The 18,829-nt window shown below is 44.8% G+C and overlaps 1 protein-coding gene across 1 annotated transcript in view; it reads right to left on the bottom strand.

Annotated features, from left to right (window-relative positions):
- wwox (WW domain containing oxidoreductase) overlaps positions 1 to 12,554 on the bottom strand; it is a gene marked incomplete at its 3' end in the record, with an annotated part of 100,793 nt that extends 88,239 nt beyond the window's left edge. Inside the window, exons 1-4 of the mRNA XM_084169255.1 lie at positions 12,366 to 12,554; positions 12,050 to 12,114; positions 11,098 to 11,155; positions 8,087 to 8,256 (exon numbers count right to left, since the gene is read on the bottom strand). Coding sequence (XP_084025381.1) covers positions 8,087 to 8,256; positions 11,098 to 11,155; positions 12,050 to 12,114; positions 12,366 to 12,472 — 400 coding nt within the window. The 5' untranslated portion in view covers positions 12,473 to 12,554. The remainder of the gene's footprint in view (positions 1 to 8,086; positions 8,257 to 11,097; positions 11,156 to 12,049; positions 12,115 to 12,365) is intronic.
- Positions 12,555 to 18,829: the final 6,275 nt, after the last annotated feature.

Raw genomic sequence — 18,829 nt, 5'->3', positions numbered from 1 at the left:
CATGGGCTACATACAGTAAGACATAGGGGCACTGTTTTGCTCGCTCTGATGCTTTCTCCGGTGAGATAGTTTCAGCCAAGTCTGCCCTTGGTCAGAATGGCAATCATGGTTACATTAAGACACCATGAAGCCGGAGCAAGATATGGGTCAGAAAACGTACCTCAATGCAAGGACGGGATATGCCACTGTACTTCAAATTTTACCTTTATCCAAAACTAGCAGTATCTCAAGCTTCTCGATGGAGCAGTGTGGATAAAGGTCAAATTTGGAAAACAGTGGCAAATCCTATCCCTGCATTGAGGTACATTTTCCAACCCATATCTCACGCCGGCTCCACGGTATCTTAATATAACCATGATTGTTTTCCGACCCCACCGCAGTGTAAACAAGCGTAATGGTATGGTCGGTATCTTCTGGTAAATACCCTCCAACTATCTCACGCTCACACTCTCAATCTCTCACTCTATAGAGAACTTCCACCTGATTTAATGAACACACAGCTCTCCCCAATGCCTAACTATTCTCACTGCAGTACCTCCTGTGTGTCTCAACGATGAATACACCTGTTCCTGCTCTATAATATTTTAAGCCCCAAAAAACAGGAGCCTACTCCACGCCTGCAATGAGGAGCACTCTAATTCTCCTCCATTCCAACTGCAGCCCTTCCATTAGTTCCAGGGAGGTGGTGTCACCCCAAAAGTGGGATGTATGGTTTGTAATTACAGCCCAGGGGTGAGTTGTTCCACCTGAGAGGCCTGGAGTGGTTCTATTACCCCTGGCCTGGCCCCTCTTAACCCCCACCTGGCCCACACAATCTCCTGTCCCCTTTCCCCTGTCCCCTTTCCCACTGTCCCCTTCCCCACTGTCCCCTTTCCCCCTGTCCCCTTTCCCACTGTCCCCTTTCCCCCTGTCCCCTTTCCCACTGTCCCCTTTCCCACTGTCCCCTTTCCCACTGTCCCCTTTCCCACTGTCCCCTTTCCCCTGTCCCCTTTCCCACTGTCCCCTGTCCCCTGTCCCCTTTCCCACTGTCCCCTGCCTCACGCTCCACACTGCCTGCCCTCTCCCTCTCTCTCTTACACACACACTGGTCACCTCAGCCTTCACCTTACGTTTACACGCACACGCACACACGCACACACACACACTTCATCATGGCCTCCAATAACAATGGCCACTCCTGTACCTATGGTAACAGGTTACACACACACACACACATATATCACTGGAGGAGGGCTATTTTCATCACTGTCATCCAAATCCACCCTCCCCTTCACGTAGCTTTATCTCCTCATCATCCCCAGACTGTAAACCCGATGAGTCTATAAACTACTTCACTACACACAATAACCCAGTCGCCTTTCATCTGATTCCACTGAGGGGCTTTAAGCACATATATGTATTCCATCCTCTCTCTCTAACCATTCCAGTTAAATTATATTAGAGCTGTAATCATTATCGAACCCTCTTGGCCTACGACGCAATTCCCTGGTATGTTACACCAGTTTGGGACAGCATTGTGAATTTGATCCAAGGTTAATAAAGTTGAATAATTTGACTAACCAACCATAACTGGTTCTCATTACGTAGCCAATAAACATCTTCCTCAGAGAGGACATGAAATTCCTGTTGTAAAACCCTTCCATTTCCTCAGTTAGAATAACACCAGCCACGTCCAAGGAGACAGGGGACTTTACACAAGAGATTGAGACAGGGGACTTTACACAAGAGATTGTCCCACAGTGAAGATGTACACATACACACTCAAGCATGTTTGCACACATACAGTGTATACACAGAGACACACAAGCCCGTTGCGCTGCATGCCACCCTCTCCAGGAGCATCTTCTTATCCTCTACTTCCTCCCAGTCAGTCCCAGTATGAATAATGAATCCCCTCCTTACCAGGCGGTGGGCTTAACACATGGCTGGGCCGCTCTGTAAGGGCTCCTTATTCACAAACACCAGTGGTGCAGTAAATACCAGGGCTTTGCTGCTAATTTAATGGCAGTTATGTTTAACAAATCTGCCTCAATCTAATGATCACTCACAAAGCCTGGCTATGGGCTTAATCTGCACACTGAGCCTCCCTCCTCTCCCCTCCCTCTCTCTCTCTCCGCGACTGGCTGCATCTTTTTAGTGATCTGTCCTTCCAGAGAGAGGAGAGAGCAGGCCTAGCTCATAATCCACACAACACAACACAGGGATCAACACAAACACTGAACAATGACACTGTTTCATGAATAACAAATAACATTCAAAGACCTAAAACACCAAGGGAATGATGTTTAGAGATAGAGATAGGATGATCATATTATACATATTTCAGTCCCTCTTGTTATTCACTAGCTGTCCCTCCTCCCAACTCCTCTCTGCTTCTTACTGTGACATTGATCCTCCACCAGCACAACAACACCATGTGGGATTCAAAGCATGCATTAGAGACAGGAGCATCCCCAGGTCTCTCTCTCTCACATACACACACACACGCTGGACTGGGGATTGGGGAAAGCTGTTTAGGTACAATTCTCTGCATGTTTAGATAAACCAGCAATCTAAAAATGTCCTCTATAAAGTCTTGCAATTTATCTCAAATAGAAATCAAACCATAAATCATGCACACAAAAAGCTATGTCGTCCCAGTGAAATGAAATGTTCTTGAAATCAACTTGATAGAAAATAATAAGAATCCTTTTACAGATGTCTTATTTGTGGAGCCAGTCCTGATGGATATGAATGGGTTGTTGTCTCTACATGCATGTAGTCCTGCTGTAGTGAGACAGAGGGTTGCTAGGTCCATAACTAACCATAACTCACCATACGTCATATTATCAAGTTAATAACATGACACCTCAGAGACCTACACCCCTCCACTGAACACACACAGGCTCTACAGAGTATCTAGTGTACACATGTAACACTGTATATGGATGTAGATATTCAGTACAAATATATGCTTTGCCTCATTCACATGTTCTATTCTCAGTATTGAATATATGGCAGAAAAAGAACCTTTCACGGTGTAGATATTGGATGAGAATAGCCTAAACAGGACATGTTCACAGGTGTGAACATGCAGAGGACAAAGTGTTGACAGTATGAAGAACTAAAAATACAAAGATACTGACGGGCTATCAAGTTTTTAACAGACAGAACCACACACCTCCCCTGGACCATGCAGCACCACTACAAGTATTGCTAACAATATTCTAATGAAGTTAAATAAGTTGTCCTTTGATGCGCCCAGTGACGGTAGCCCTTTAAGGACAAACAGTACAGTGAACCCTTGGCCAGTAAATGTACAGTAACTGTGTAGAGTTATTAGTTGGTTGAATGAAGGCTAGAACAGGAGCTATTAATGGGGATGGATGGTGGGCCTGAGGCAGGGTCACAGTCCCTACAGGATCAATGGTACACACATACAGGTGGACCTGAGGGCTAGAGGAGACTACCTTTACACACACACACAGACACAGAGAGAGAGAGAGAGAGAGAGAGAGCGAGAGAGAGAGAGAGAGAGAGAGAGAGAGAGAGAGAGAGAGAGAGAGAGAGAGAGAGAGAGAGAGAGAGTTTCCACAAAATTAGGTGGAAACTGAGCTGCACTTCCTAACCTCCTGCCAAATGTATGACCATATTAGAGACACATATTTCCCTCAGATTACACAGACCCACAACGAATTCGAAAACAAATCCAATTTTGATAAACACCCATATCTATTGGGTGAAATACCACAGTGTGCCATCACAGCAGCAAGATTTGTGACCTGTTGCCAAAAGAAAAGAGCAACCAATGAAGAACAAACACCATTGTAAATACAACCCATATTTATGTTTATTTCTTTTCCCTTTTGTACTTGAACTATTTGCACATCGTTACAACACTGTATATAGACAAATGTCTTTATTATTTTGGAACTTTTGTGAGTGTAATGTTTACTGTTCATTTTTGTATTGTTTATTTCACTTTTGTTTATTTTCTATTTCACTTGCTTTGGCAATGGAAACATAAGTTTCCCATACCAATAAAGCCCTTTGAATTGAATTGAGAGAGACCAAGGGAGAGAGAAAGAGAGAGACAGAAAGAGAGAGACAGAGAGAGAGAGAGCAAAAGACAGCGAGAAAGAGAAAGAGACTAGATCTTCTGCACAGATTCTGTCAGACTTGGGCCCAGACAGTGAATCTCAGTAAGACAAAAATAATGGAATTCCAAAAAAGGTTCAGTTGCCAGGACAAAAAATACAAATTCTATCTAGACACTGTTGCCCTAGAGCAAACAAAGAATTATACCTACCTCAGCCTAAACATCAACACCACAGGTAACTTCCACAAGGCTGTGAGCGATCTAAGAGAAAAGGCAAGAAGGGCCTTCCATGCCATCAAAAGGAACATAAAACTCGACATCCCAATTAGGATCTGGAAAAGCAACACTTCAATCAGTTATAGAACCCATTGCCTTCTATGGTTGTGAGGTCTAGGGTCCACTCACCAGCCAAGAATTCGCAAAATGGGACAAACACCCAATTGAGACTCTCTCTGCATGCAGAATTCTGCAAGAAAATACTATGTGTAAAACGCAAAACACCAAACAATGCATGCAGAGCAGAATTACAACTATACCCACTAGTTATCAAAATCCAGAAAAGAGCTGTTAAATTCCACACCCACCAAGGAAGCAATACCCACACATTCTACCACAAAGCACTTACCTACAGAGACATTAACCTAGAGAAGAGTCCCTTCAGCCAGCTGGAAAGAATCAACCGAAAAACTGAGCAAATTGGTATACTATCTGGCCCTAAACAGAGAGTGCACAGTGGCAGAATACCTGACCACTGTGACTGTCCCAAAATTAAGAAAATCCTTGACTACGTACAGACTCAGTGAGCATAGCCTTGCTATTGAGAGACGTCACCATAGGCAGACCTGGCTTTCAAGAGAAGACAGGATATGTGCCCACTGTCCACAAAATGAGGTGGAAACTAAGCTGCACTTCCTAACCTCCTGCTAAATGTATGACCACATTAGAGACACATATTTCCCACAGATCACACAGACCCACAAATAATTTTAAAACAAGTCAAACATTGATAAACTCCCATATCTGTTAGGCGAAATACCACAATGTGCAAATCACAGCAGCATGATTTGTGGGCCATTGCCATGACAAAAGGGCAACCAGTGGAGCACAAACAACATTGTAAAATACTACCAATATTTATCTGTTTATTTATCTTCCCCCACTATTCGTACTACAACTACAGTATTTGCACATTGCTAAAACACTGTACATAGCTGATAATATAATGCTTGAAATGTCTTTATCTTTTTGAAACCTTTTTGAGTGTTTAATGTTTACTGTTAATTTCTAAGTTTTTTTATATTGTTAAATTTGTTTCTTCTCACTTTTGTTGACTGTTTATTTCACTTGCTTTAGCAAAGTAAACATATGTTTCCCATGCCAATAAAGCCCCTTTTAAATGAATTGAGAGAGAGAGAGAGAGAGAGAGAGAGAGAGAGAGAGAGAGAGAGAGAGAGAGAGAGAGAGAGAGAGAGAGAGAGAGAGAGAGAGAGAGAGAGAGAGAGAGAGAGAGAGAGAGAGAAGGTGAGATCGGCTAACAGCGACCATTAATTTCCATTACCGCAATTAAAGACCAAATAGGAGTTCTTACTGGTTTTTAAATTACAAAGGAGAGAGGGAGAAAATAAGACTAATGCCGTAAGCTGAGACGCACCACATCCCTGTATCGCCTTCCAGCAATATTACTAGAACCTATTCAGGCCTGTTATCAAAACCATACCGCATTACATTTCATGCATAAATGGCCTCATATATCTCTATTCCCCATGCATTAAGAGCTAAATTAACACAATAAAATGGAAACATGTAATTTAAATAATAGCCAGCTATAGTTAAAAATAAATGTCCTCATATTTCCTGTTAAAACGATTCTGTTGAACAAATGAAAATAGTCTTGACGCTAGGATTGAGACACTATTGATGCAATTTAAATTCCCACTGTGTTTAGTCAATTGGCATAAGCACATTTCACACGTTGACCATGGGGATGTCAAGGGAGCTCGCTACTGGTGGCAATTACTATTGGCATACTGTTCATTATAGCAGGATAATTCATATTCAGTACACTGGGAGACAAGTGGAGGATAAAGGTTATGTAAATGTGTGTTCATTAGGCATTGACACTGCAAAACAAACTTTACACTTTAGACAATATTTGTAATAATATCAATGGGTTTTTTCGTTTATAATTGTGTCTGATACTTTTTGATAATTTTTACTGAAAAACAAGAACCCCATCACAGAGGAAAATACATTAGAAACAGGGTGCAATGCATCACGGTTAATCAGAATCAATAGACCAACAGCAAAACTTAGTTAAAATATCAAAGTGTGTTTTTGATATGTTAAATATTGTGTATCTTAAGAGAAACAAAGGGACTGATGTGCGTAAAGATCGGTGTATTATTCAGATTGCCACATTCCACCTGAAAGAGCTTCTGTGCCCTCTTTCTGAGGAATAGAAACCACCATCTCACTGACTAGAAGAGTGTCTCGGCAAGAGGACTATGTTACAGGTAATAAGCTACATCAGCTTTACCCTGTTGACTAAATATATTTTGTGACAGTAGGCCTATATGTTTTTGCATTTGACTAGTTAATTTTTACCTGTCAAAAGTTGTTTCTCTGGAATGACTTCAACATGATAGCCAGAGTTTTGCCCTTTATTCTATCCTTGTTGTTTTGTTCCTTCTTGAAAATAACCAGGCACAAACTTGACTGTGTTGCAGAACCTCTGGCCCAAAGGAACATATACTAAAAAGTCATTCATGGTGGGAAGCTCGAGTTCAGTCACGGTCTGAAGTCTTAACCATTATAAATCTGAAAACAACAACACTGTTTCACAACCATCTTTAGTGATATACTCACTCCATTTACAAAGCCATAACTTTAGGATAGAGGAATGATTTGAATATGAAGACAATTAACGATTTTATGTTTGTTTAATTTCCCTCGCGCTGTCGTTATCCCCCTGCGACTGTGGATAAATGGCTGCTACTTGTGCCAGAGAGGAAAAGGAAATGCATTTGTTTCCAGGGCCATTATACAGTGAGCCATGCATTTGCCCACCACAAATGGCCATCATTCATTACAGTTAACAATGACATCCAATTCAGCTCAGTTAACCCTTTACACTTGTGGGAATTGGCCTATATGGCTAGGGCTAAATTTAAATGTTTCTTACAGCAGAAAAGCTTATGCATAAGCATAGTAGTAATTGAACGGGAACTGTTTGGAGATTATGGGAAAATGAATAGACCAAAGTTGAGGACACAACAATTCACCTGACACAAGACTGAATCCAAATATTACAGAGTTGATTTTTATGTGCATTTTACATTTACTGTACTTTTCACCGTATTTGTGATAACAAAATCAGAAAATTCTCTGGATACATTCAGTAACATGATAAGAATATTCCTGGAAAATGTGGGATAGGTGCAACATAAGACAAAAAATGACAAGGGTTTGAGTGAGCGGACTAACTGGTGTCTCCAAGTGGCCACACACTTCTCCAAAGTGTGCACAGTTCCTAAGTAATTTCAATGTACTTTTACAACTCAAAGAAGTCTTCAACGATAAGGTGCTTTTTTTAGCTGTGCCATTGAGAAACTAGAGCAAGCACACTTGTAGTTTTCTGTTTGGAACACAGCCCTTCATCCCCACCATCACACAATTACAATTACTATCTGCCGTTTTCAACCCGTATATGGGTACGAGTGAAAAGGGCTCCTGACCTTCAATACAATCATGTTGGGTATTAGTGAATGATTTGTTCAGTCTAAGTGTATCATTTCATAATGTTGATGAATGCCCGGTTTTAAAGGCATACAGTGAGGCTTTGGCTTGCAGGGGGACGACAGAAAAGCACGGTCAGGACTGGACAAAAACAAACTAGGTACAACACCCCCACCCACTGGTGGAATAATGAAGGTGCACTTCTTAACTCTATTGAGGCATAAATAAGTGAATTACACACAGACACGTGCACACACACAGTCCTAAACTCACCGATGCCAGAGTTTCCCCCGGTGATGAGGACCACCCTGTCTGAGAGGTCACGACCCTGCAGGATCTCCAGGGCTGCAGTGTTCCCATCGTAACGCTTCGGCTTCACCAGAACGTCCTCCACAGTAAACGCCTGCCGCGGGTCAAAGTAGGTCTTCCTCTTGTTAATGTGACTGTTAGTGAAGGGGCAGGGAGAGAGGTATTTTTTACCAAATGAAATAAACAAGTTCAGATGAGACAAGAAGACACTAAGTTAGTCCTCTAACTGGGCGGCGGGTAGCTTAGTGGTTAAGAGCGTTGTGCCAGTAACCAAAAGGTCGCTGGTTCTAATCCCCGAGCCGACTAGGTGAAAAATCTGTCGATGCGCCCTTGAGCAAGGCACTTAACCCTAATTGCTCCTGTAAGTCGCTCTTGATAAGAGCATCTGCTAAATGACTAAAATGTAACTAAGCTAAGTGGTTGTGAGGATGCTCCAACATGGTCCCTCTCTACCAGAACAAGGCCTCATGAACAGGCAGCTGGGAATAGATAGGCTGCTCACAGCCATGGGTCTACTCTACAGCAGTGGGGAGAAGATTTCAAATTAAATGTTATTTGTCACCTGCGCCGAATACAACAGGCGTAGACCTTACTGTGAAATGCTTTCTTACAAGCCCTTAACCAACAATGCAGGATTTTTTAAAGAAAATATTTGCACAAAAAAATACAAAAATAAACTAAAGTAAGAAAATAAAAAAAGGTTACAAAATAAGAATAACGAGGCTACATACATGGGGTACCGGTACCGAGTCAATGTGCGGGGTACAGGTTAGTCAAGGTAATATCTACATGTACAGTAAGTTTGGACACACCTACTCATTCAAGGGTTTTTCTTTATTTTTACTATTTTCTACATTGTAGAATAATAGTGAAGACATCAAAACTATGAAATAACACATATGGAATCATGTAGTAACGAAAAAAGTGTTAAACAAATCAACATATATTTTATATTTGAGATTCTTCAAATAGCCACCCTTTGCCTTGATGACAGCTTTGCACACTCTTGGCATTGTCTCAACCAGCTTCATGAGGTAGTCACCTGGAATGCATTTCAATTAACATGTGTGCCTTCTTAAAAGTTAATTTGTGGAATTTCTTTCCTTCTTAATGTGTTTGAGCCAATCAGTTGTGTTGTGAAAAGGTAGGGGTGGTATACAGAAGATAGCCCTATTTGGTAAAAGACCAAGTCCATATTATGGCAAGAACAGCTCAAATAGGCAAAGAGAAACGACAGTCCTTCATTACTTTAAGACTTGAAGGTCAGTCAATACGGAACATTTCAAGAACTTTGAAAGTTTCTTCAAGTGCAGTCGCAAAAACCATCAAGCGCTATGGTGAAACTGGCTCTCATAAGGACCGCCACAGGAATGGAAGACCCAGAGCTACCTCTGCTGCAGAGGATAAGTTCATTAGAGTTACCAGCCTCAGAAATTGCAGCCCAAATAAATGCTTCACAGAGTTCAAGTAACAGACACATCTCAACATCAACTGTTCAGAGGGGACTGTGTGAGTCAGGCCTTCATGGTCGAATTACTGCAAAGAAACCATTACTAAAGGACACCTATAAGAAAAAGAGACCTGCTTGGGCCAAGAAACACGAGCAATGGACATTAGACAGGTGGAAATTTGTCCAAATTGGAGATTTGTGGCTCCAACAGCCGTGTCTTTGTGAGACGTGGTGTGTATGAATGGATGGATGATCTCCGCAGGTGTATTTCCCACAGCAAAGCATGGAGGAGGAGGTGTTTAGTCCCAGGGTCCTTAGTTTAGTGATGAGCTTTGAGGGCACTATGGTGTTGAACGCCGAGCTGTAGTCAACTAACAGCATTCTCACGTAGGGGTTCCTTTTGTCCAGGTGGGAAAGGGCAGTGTGGAGTGCAATGGAGATTGCGTCATCTGTGGATCTGTTGGGGTGGTATGTGAATTGTAGTGGGTCTATGGTTTCTGGGATGATGGTGTTGATGTGAGCCATGACCAGCCTTTCAAAGCACTTCATGGCTACAGACGTGAGTGCTATGGGGCAGTAGTCATTTAGGCAGGTTACCTTGGCATTCTTGGGCACAGGGACTATGGTGGTCTGCTTGAAACATGTAGGTATTACAGACTCAGTCAGGGAGAGGTTGAAAATGTCAGTGAATACACTTGCCAGTTGGTCAGTGCATGCTCTGAGTACGTGTCCTGGTAATCCTTCTGGCCCTGCGGCCTTGTAAATGTTGACCTGTTTAAAGGTCTTACTCACGTTGGCTACAGAGAGCGTGATCACACAGTCGTCCGGAACAGCTGGTGCTCTCATGCATGGATCAGTGTTGCTTGCCTCGAAGCGACCATAGAAGGCATTTAGCTCATCTGGTAGGCTCGCTTCCCTGGGCAGCTCGCAGCTGGGTTTCCCTTTGTAATCCGTAATAGTTTACAAGCCCTGCCACATCCGATGAGCATCAGAGCCGGTGCAGTAGGATTCAATCTAAGTCCTGTATTGATGCTTTGCCTGTTTGATGGTTCGTCGGAGGGCATAGCAGGATTTCTTAAAAGCATCTGGATTAGTGTCCCACTCATTGAAAGCGGCAGCTCTAGCCTTTAGCTCAGTGTGGATGTATTATGTAAAAAAAAAAGTTACAAACAACCCGAAAAAACACACAGCATAGCACAATTGGTTAGGAGCCCGTGAAATGGCAGCCATCCCGTCCTGCACCATTCAATTTCGGTAGCACTTTATGTTACGGAACAGTTTCCACTGCTATTTGCCTGGTATTAAATAGGACATGTAAGTGATATGAATATGTTGTTTATTTGAATGAATCCCAACAAAACAAACAAGTAATTAGTAGGTTATTACTGTGTATTTACTATACCTTGTAATGTTTTGGGAAAAGCCTGGTAAATTGATGTACCGTAAAAATAAAGTGCTACCAGTTTTTCTTTTTACTGCCACCCCTTAACTTGCTGATTCAGGATATCTAGAAAGGAGGACTTACTCCACATAGAAGATCTGTCCTTTGTCATCCATCTCCTGCTCCCATCCATATGGTAGATCTGTGGGGAACAAAACCCTCCAGTTAGACCCCTCAAGCCATATGGTCCTCTGTAGCTCAGCTGGTAGAGCACGGCGCTTGTAACGCCAAGGTAGTGGGTTCGACCCCGGGACCACCCATACACAAAAAAATGTATGCACGCATGACTGTAAGTCGCTTTGGATAAAAGCGTCTGCTAAATGGCATATTATTATTCAGAAACATGATACATACCATTAACTCAATATCTCTGAATGGTCTGGGGTGAATGCACCAATTTGTGAGTCGCTCTGGATAAGAGCGTCTGCTAAATGACGTAAATGTGCCCTTGAGCAAGGCACTTAACCCTAATTGCTCCTGTAAGTCGCTCTGGATAAGAGCGTCTGCTAAATGACCAAAATGTAAAATGTAAATGTCTGTTACTGAGTGCCATCCTAACATAAGGATACATCTACTATAGCAGAATGTGCATAAGTAATGACAATTACACACACAGTTGCAAAAAGGCATATTGAATGGTTGCCTGACGACTCAAACTGAATTATTCCGTTGCTCTATCCTTCACTACATACTCAAGTCTGAGACTGCCATCATTGAAGTTGTTTGTGATGACGTCAAAATGAGGGTGTTGTACAAAACAAAGTAATCAGCGATTGGATCATCTCTAACCAATCAGAGTATCAAAGCCAATGACGGATTTTCTCATCACGGCTCTGGCCCAACCTATCGGTTTCGGGGACCAATCAGACTGGGAGGTACTCAGACTCATTGCTGAGAAGAAACTAATGTCCGTGGGCGTAGCGTTTGGCCGGAGCAAGGAGTTTGGTTAGCCAGGCAAATTGAATGGGGGAAGGTGAGATGTAACGGGTGGGTGGGAAAAGGAGGGATTGGGGTCTGCCTGGAGAGTAACTCTAACCTCCAGCACAGCGTCTCTTCTTCCCCGTTTTGGGATGATCCCACTGAGTCTTCATTTCCTCATGACTGTGGAGAGGGAGAGATTGAGACAGAGAGAGATAACCCATCAAACTAACTTGCAATTACTGACAGCAGCTAGCTGCATTAAAACAAAGCAATGCTCTACACTGCTCTATTTTGTGGCCAATATTGAATAGATGTTATACAGCCAAGGGCTAGTATGTTCAATGACTGGTTTATGGGAAGCATAACACTGCCATAAAATCAAGCGGCAATGGTTGACTATGAGCAATGCGCAATAGTTCATTTTCGCTTACTTCGCATAGTAAACCCATCCATCCTTCGTAGATCTCTCTTCCCATCCTGGGGGCAGCTCATCCTCGCTGTCTGTATCATCCATACCAGCATACTTTAAAGCTGCCATATCCCGTGTTTCTTTATAATTCAGAGATATAACAAAACGACAATCTATATTTTGCAGAAGCGACGGAGCTGTGAAATCAGAAACTCTGTGATTATAATCCACTGAGCTATAGCTATAATCCTGCCTCAGCACTTCCGCAATAATACGGTGACGAGACTCATGTCTGCGAAGTGTTGTTTGGGTAATGAAGTCATGCAGGAGTAAAGTCATTCCGTTCCTCCGTTCAAAGAAGCTACTGTAACATTACGGTTACAAAAAGGGCAACACTCATGTAATTTGTACAATGAATCATGTACGCATACCGTAAATGAACACGTGTATCATACAGTTTAGGGGTAATAAAGTATCAAAATGTACTCATCCAGCACTGCGTCTGCGCACGAGAAGGGGGAGGGGTTTCGAGGGGGCTGAACGGCGTCAGCGTATTAGCAAGGGTCAGTATGCTATTCGGGTCCCTTGGGACGTCCCCACCCTAACCTTAACTCTTACCCTAACCTTAACCCTTACCGTAACTATTTTAAGCGTCAATTTCAATGGGATAGGGACGTCCCAAGGATCCAGGATAGCACGGACGTATTTGCAATTGCGAGTGGGCATCAGAAACAGATTACCGTTCTCCTGGCAGCAGGATGTTATGCTGGAAACACGATCGCGGATTTTCCCCCTTCAAATAAAGTCCCCATACAAAAACATGATACACTTTGGGAATATCGATTTTACACTCTAGTACAATACAACTGTTTATAACAGCATTGCAACCACCAAAAATATGGATAATGTTATGTGCTTTTATTTTTAATATTGTATTATTTATAGCAGCATTTCTTTAGAAAGTTTACACGAAAACTGGTATTTTGAAAGATACTGGTATGTTTAAGGATATATGTAAATAAATACACTTTTAATAAAATACAAATATACAGTACCAGTCAAAAGTTTGGACACACCTACTCTTTCAAGGTTTTTTCTTTATTTTGACTATTTTTTACATTGTAGAATAATAGTGAAGACATCAAAACTTTGAAATAACACATATGGAATCATGTAGAAACCAAAAAAGTGTTAAACAAATCAAAATATATGTCATATTTGAGATTCTTCAAATAGCCACCCTTTGCCTTGATGACAGCTTTGCACACTCTTGGCATTCTCTCAACCAGCTTCACCTGGAATACTTTTCCAACAGTCTTGAAGGAGTTCCCACATACGCTGAGCACTTGTTGGCTACTTTTCCTTCACTCTGCCTTCCGACTCATCCCAAACAATCTCAATTGGGTTGAGGTCGGGGGATTGTGGAGGCCAGGTCATCTGATGCACCACTCCATCACTCTCCTTGATCAAATAGCCCTAACACAGCCTGGAGGTGTGTTGGGTCATTGTCCTGTTGAAAAATAAATGATAGTCCCACTAAGCCCAAACCAGATGTGATGGCGTATCGCTGCCGAATGCTGTGGTAGCCATGCTGGTTAAGTGTGCCTTGAATTCTAAATAAATCACAGACAGTGTCACCAGAAAAGCACATCCACACCATAACACCTCCTCCTCAATGCTTTACAGTGGGAACTACACATGCAGAGATCATCCGTTCACCCATACTGCATCTCACAAAGACATGGCGGTTGGAACCAAAAATCTCAAATTTGGACTCCAGACCAAAGGACACATTTCCACCTGTCTAATGTCCATTGCTCGTGTTTCTTGGCCCAAGCAGGTCTCTTCTTCTTATTGGTGTCCTTTAGTAGTGGTTTCTTTGCAGCAATTCGACCATGAAGGCCTGATTCACACAGTCCCCTCTGAACAGTTGATGTTGAGATGTGTCTGTGACCTGAACTCCGTGAAGCATTTATTTGGGATGCAATTTCTGAGGCTGGTAACTCTAATGAACTTATCCTCTGCAGCAGAGGTAACTCTGGGTCTTCCATTCCTGTGGCGGTCCTCATGAGAGCCAGTTTCATCATAGCGCTTGATGGTTTTTGCGACTGCACTTGAAGAAACGTTAAAAGTTCTTGAAATGTTCCGTATTGACTGACCTTCATGTCTTAAAGTAATGATGGACTGTCGTTTCTCTTTGCTTATTTGAGCTGTTCTTGCCATAATATGGACTTGGTCTTTTACCAAATAGGGCTATCTTCTGTATACCCCCTCGATGTTCAGCGGGGGGCGGAGGGACCTCCTGCACCTCAGACACCAGGAGCGGACCAGCCACCACCGGCCTGAGGAGGGGTTAATATGGTAATCTGGAGGGAGTAGTAACCTATAGGTAACCTCGTTTATTCTCCTCAGGACTTTGAATGGCCCCACAAACCGCGGGCTCAGCTTCCGGCAGGGCAGGCGGAGGGGCAGATTCCAGGTCGAGAGCCAGACCTGATCACCCGGTACAAAGACCGGGGCCTCACTGCAGTGGCGTTCAGCATTGGCCTTCTGGCGACGCACGGCACGTTGGAGGTGGACGTGAGAGTGTTGTCTATGGGCCTCTCCTCTGTGTCGTACAGCCGTGACAGTGCGTCTGACTTCAAGTTCTTCGTAACTGGGATGTAAGATAGTGTAAAATCAAACCGGGTGAAGAATAGGGCCCACCTGGCCTGGCGAGGGTTCAGCCTCCTCGCTGCCCGGATGTACTCCAGGTTATGGACGAGGAAAGGGTGTTTCGCCCCCTCGAGCCAGTGCCTCCACACGGTCAGGGCATGGACAACAGCCAACAGCTCCTGATCACCAACGTCGTAGTTCTGCTCCGCCGGGCTGAGCTGAAGGCCCTGTCAGCCTCAGCAGACCAGCGGAGCTGGGACAGCCCACCCTTCAACAGAGATGTGATGGGAGCTGCAACCTTGCCAAAGCCCCAGATAAACCTCTGATAGTAGTTGGCAAAGCCAATAAAGCGCTGCACCTCCTTAACCGTGGTTGGAGTCGGCCAATTACGCACGGCAAAATGCGATGAAATGTGATCTTGCTCCATCTCCACACCTGAGGTGGTAATGCGGTATCCAAGGAAGGAGACGGACTGTTGGAAAAACAGACACTTTTTTTTTCATGTTCCAACAGTTGGGCCAGCACTTTGCGAACCAGGGACACATGCTCGGCATGTGTAGCAGAATACACCAGAATGTCATCGATGTAGACAACTACACCGTGACCAAGCATGTCCCGAAACACCTCATTCACAAAGGACTGGAAGACGGATGGAGCATTCATCAAACCGTAAGGCATCACCAGGTATTCGTAATGCCCCGTGGTTGTGCTGAATGCTGTCTTCCACTCGTCCCCCTCTCGGACACGTACCAGGTTGTATGCACTCCGGAGATCTAATTTTGTGAAGAAGCGCTCGATCACAGATGGAATGAGGGGTAGAGGATAACTATAACGTGTTGTCCCCTTGTTCAGTGCTCGGTAATCAATGCAAGGGTGCAGACCTCCATCTTTCTTCTTCACAAAAAGAAACTCGAGGAGGCGGGCGAAGTGGAGGGACGTATGAACGCCTGGCGCAGGGACTCGGAGACATATGTCTCCATAGCCTCTGTTTCAGCCTGCGACAGGGGATACAGATGACTCCTGGGAGGCACAGCGTCTACCCGGAGGTTTATCGCGCAATCCCCCGCCCGATGAGGTGTGAATTTGGTCGCCTGCGTTTTGGAAAACGTGTGTGCCAAATCAAGGTATTCGTGGGGGAATGCGCACGGTGGAGGTAGTGTCTGGATTTTCCACTGTGGTTGCACCAACGGAAACACCTAGACACCTACCCTGACACTCTCGCGACCACCCCTCTGCGGCCATGAAAAGGTGGGGTTGTGTAGTGCTAACCAGGGAAGACAGTGTGCAGCACAGGGCGCTGGTGGACCAGCCGATCGCCCACCTCTCTACCCTCGGGCGGGTGATCGGAGACGGCCCGAAAGAGGCGTGCGAACTCCCCGTAGTTGTCCAACGTGGCTCCTCCTTTACTCCAGACCGCGTTGGCCCACTCCAGGGCTTTCCCTGAGAGGCAGGAGACGAGGGCGGACACCTTCTCCCACTCTGATGGGGCTGGGCTGATGTTCGAATAATATAGCTCCAGTTGTAGGAGGAATCCCTGGCAGAGAGCAGCTGTCCCGTCGAAATCCCGTGGTCGGGATATATGGATCCCTCTGGGTGCTGGGGTGTGAGTGGCTGGATCCGGTTGCCCAGCTGGTCCCGACAGATCGGGTCCTCTCCTCTCCAGGCGTTGGACGACCTGGAGAACCCGATCCATCACTTCTCCCAAGCTGGCTCGCATCGTCGAATGCTCCCGGACCAGTGCCACGACTCCAGGCATTGCTCCTCTCCTGCTGTCTCCATGGCGGGTGTGTGATTCTGTGATGGGTGATTTGAAGGAGTCAGGCGCAGGAGGGTTACAGAGTTACGCAGTAAAGCGTCAAAACAGTCCAGTGTGCAAAACAGGCGCACTGGAACCAACAAGGCACACAGGGAAAATAACCTGGCGATACAAAATACAAGGAGCTCCACCGAGCTTCACTATCCTCACAATAAACAATCACACACAAAGACAATGTGGCAGAGGGAACTCTTATACAGGTACTGATGAGGGGATATGAACCAGGTGTGTGTAATAAACAAGACAAAACCAATGGAATGATGAGATGAGGAGCGATAGTGGCTAGAAGGCCGGTGATGACGAACGTCGAAGCCTGCCCAAACAAGGAGAGGAGGCAGCTTCGGAGGAAGTCGTGACAGGTGACTTTGTTCTCATCCATGCTGACCCCTCCAGGTGTCAGTACGAAACCGAGGAAGTTTACCGAGGTTACATGGAAGGTGCTCTTTTCAGTTTTCACATAAAGGTTATGGTCAAGGAGCCATTGAAGAACATTTTGTACATGCTGTATGTGTTCCTTCAGGGAGTGGGAGTAAATCAGGATATCATCAATGTAGACGATGAGAAAGCGGTTGATCATATCCTGGAAAACCTTGTTCATCAAGGATTGGAAGATGGCAGGGGCGTTAGGAAGGCCGTAGGGCATGACCAGGTATTCGTAGTGCCATTGTGCGGTGATAAAGGCTGTCTTCCATTCATCGCCTTCACGTATACGGACAAGGTTATATGCACTTCGCAGGTCGAGTCTTGTATAGATGTTGGCGTGGCCCACATGTTCAAGGGTCGCTGGGATCAGAGGAAGAGGGAAATGGTTCTTGACCGTGACATCATTCAGGGAACGGTAATCAATACATGGACGGAGACCACCGTCCTTTTTTTCAACGAAGAAGAAGCTGGACGCAGCCGGGGAAGAAGAAAGACGAATGAAACCGCTTTCAAGTGTTTCATCAATGTAGTTCTCCGTTGCCTCATTTTCCGGGATAGATAGGGGGTAAACACGGCCCTTTGGTGGGGACACTCCAGGGAGTAAGTCAATAGCACAGTCCCCTGGGCGATGTGGTGGCAGAGTGGAGGCCTTGATTTAGCTGAAGACATTGCTGTACTGGGCATATTCAGATGGTATGGTGGGTAGCACTGCAGAGGCAGAGTCCTCAATGGTGGTGGCTCTGCAGGGTAGGCTGAGACAACTGGTGAAGCAGGTAGACGACCAGGACAGTAGTTCACCTTGTCGCCACGAGATGGAAGGGTTGTGACAACAAAGCCAGGGGTGTCAGAGGATGAGTGGCTGTTTGGGAGATGAGAGTTCCATGAGTTGAATGGTTTCAGTGTGGAAGACTCCAATCTGGAGGGTGACGCTCTGTGTCAGGTGGGTAATGAAGCCTGTGCCCAATGGCTGCCCGTCCAGGGTGTTAATGCTTAAGGGAAGGGTGACAGGTGTTAGATCAATGTCAAGCTCTTGTACAAGCTGGTGATCGATAAAATTACCAGCTGCTCCCGAATCTATCAAGCCCTCTACGTACTTAGTAACCCCCTTCACGGTTATCAATACTGGGATGGAGAATTGCTTCTGGGAGACATTTAAAAATAAGGACACGCCTACCTGCATAGCAACAGAGGGACCCTTCTAATCTCTCCCTGGGGGGCGAACAGGGCAATGGCGGAGTAGATGATCTTTCCCTCCACAGTATAGGGAGCCCTTCACGGGAGAGATGCATGGCCCAACTGCATGGGCTCTGGAAGACTCGGACAGGATGACGGAATCATGGAAAGAGAAGGTTTCAGGTTCCTGGGTAGCAGAGTTCTTCGGTGGTAGGCGATGAGGTGGTCGATGGAGATGGACGAACAAATGTATTGATTTAAATCCTGAAGGTCACCTCTACAGGCCAGCTCCGCCTGAAGTTCCCTGTTGAGCCCTCTTCGGTAGACAGTAAGTAAAGCAGCCTCACTCCATCCACTCTCTGCAGCCATGGTGCGGAACTTGAGGGCATAGTCGGCAGCTGAATTGCGTCCTTGTTGAA

This window comes from Coregonus lavaretus, assembly GCF_964263955.1.
Source record: "Coregonus lavaretus genome assembly, chromosome: 9".
NCBI lineage: Eukaryota > Metazoa > Chordata > Actinopteri > Salmoniformes > Salmonidae > Coregonus > Coregonus lavaretus.
This window is presented reverse-complemented; position numbering and strand designations above follow the sequence as displayed.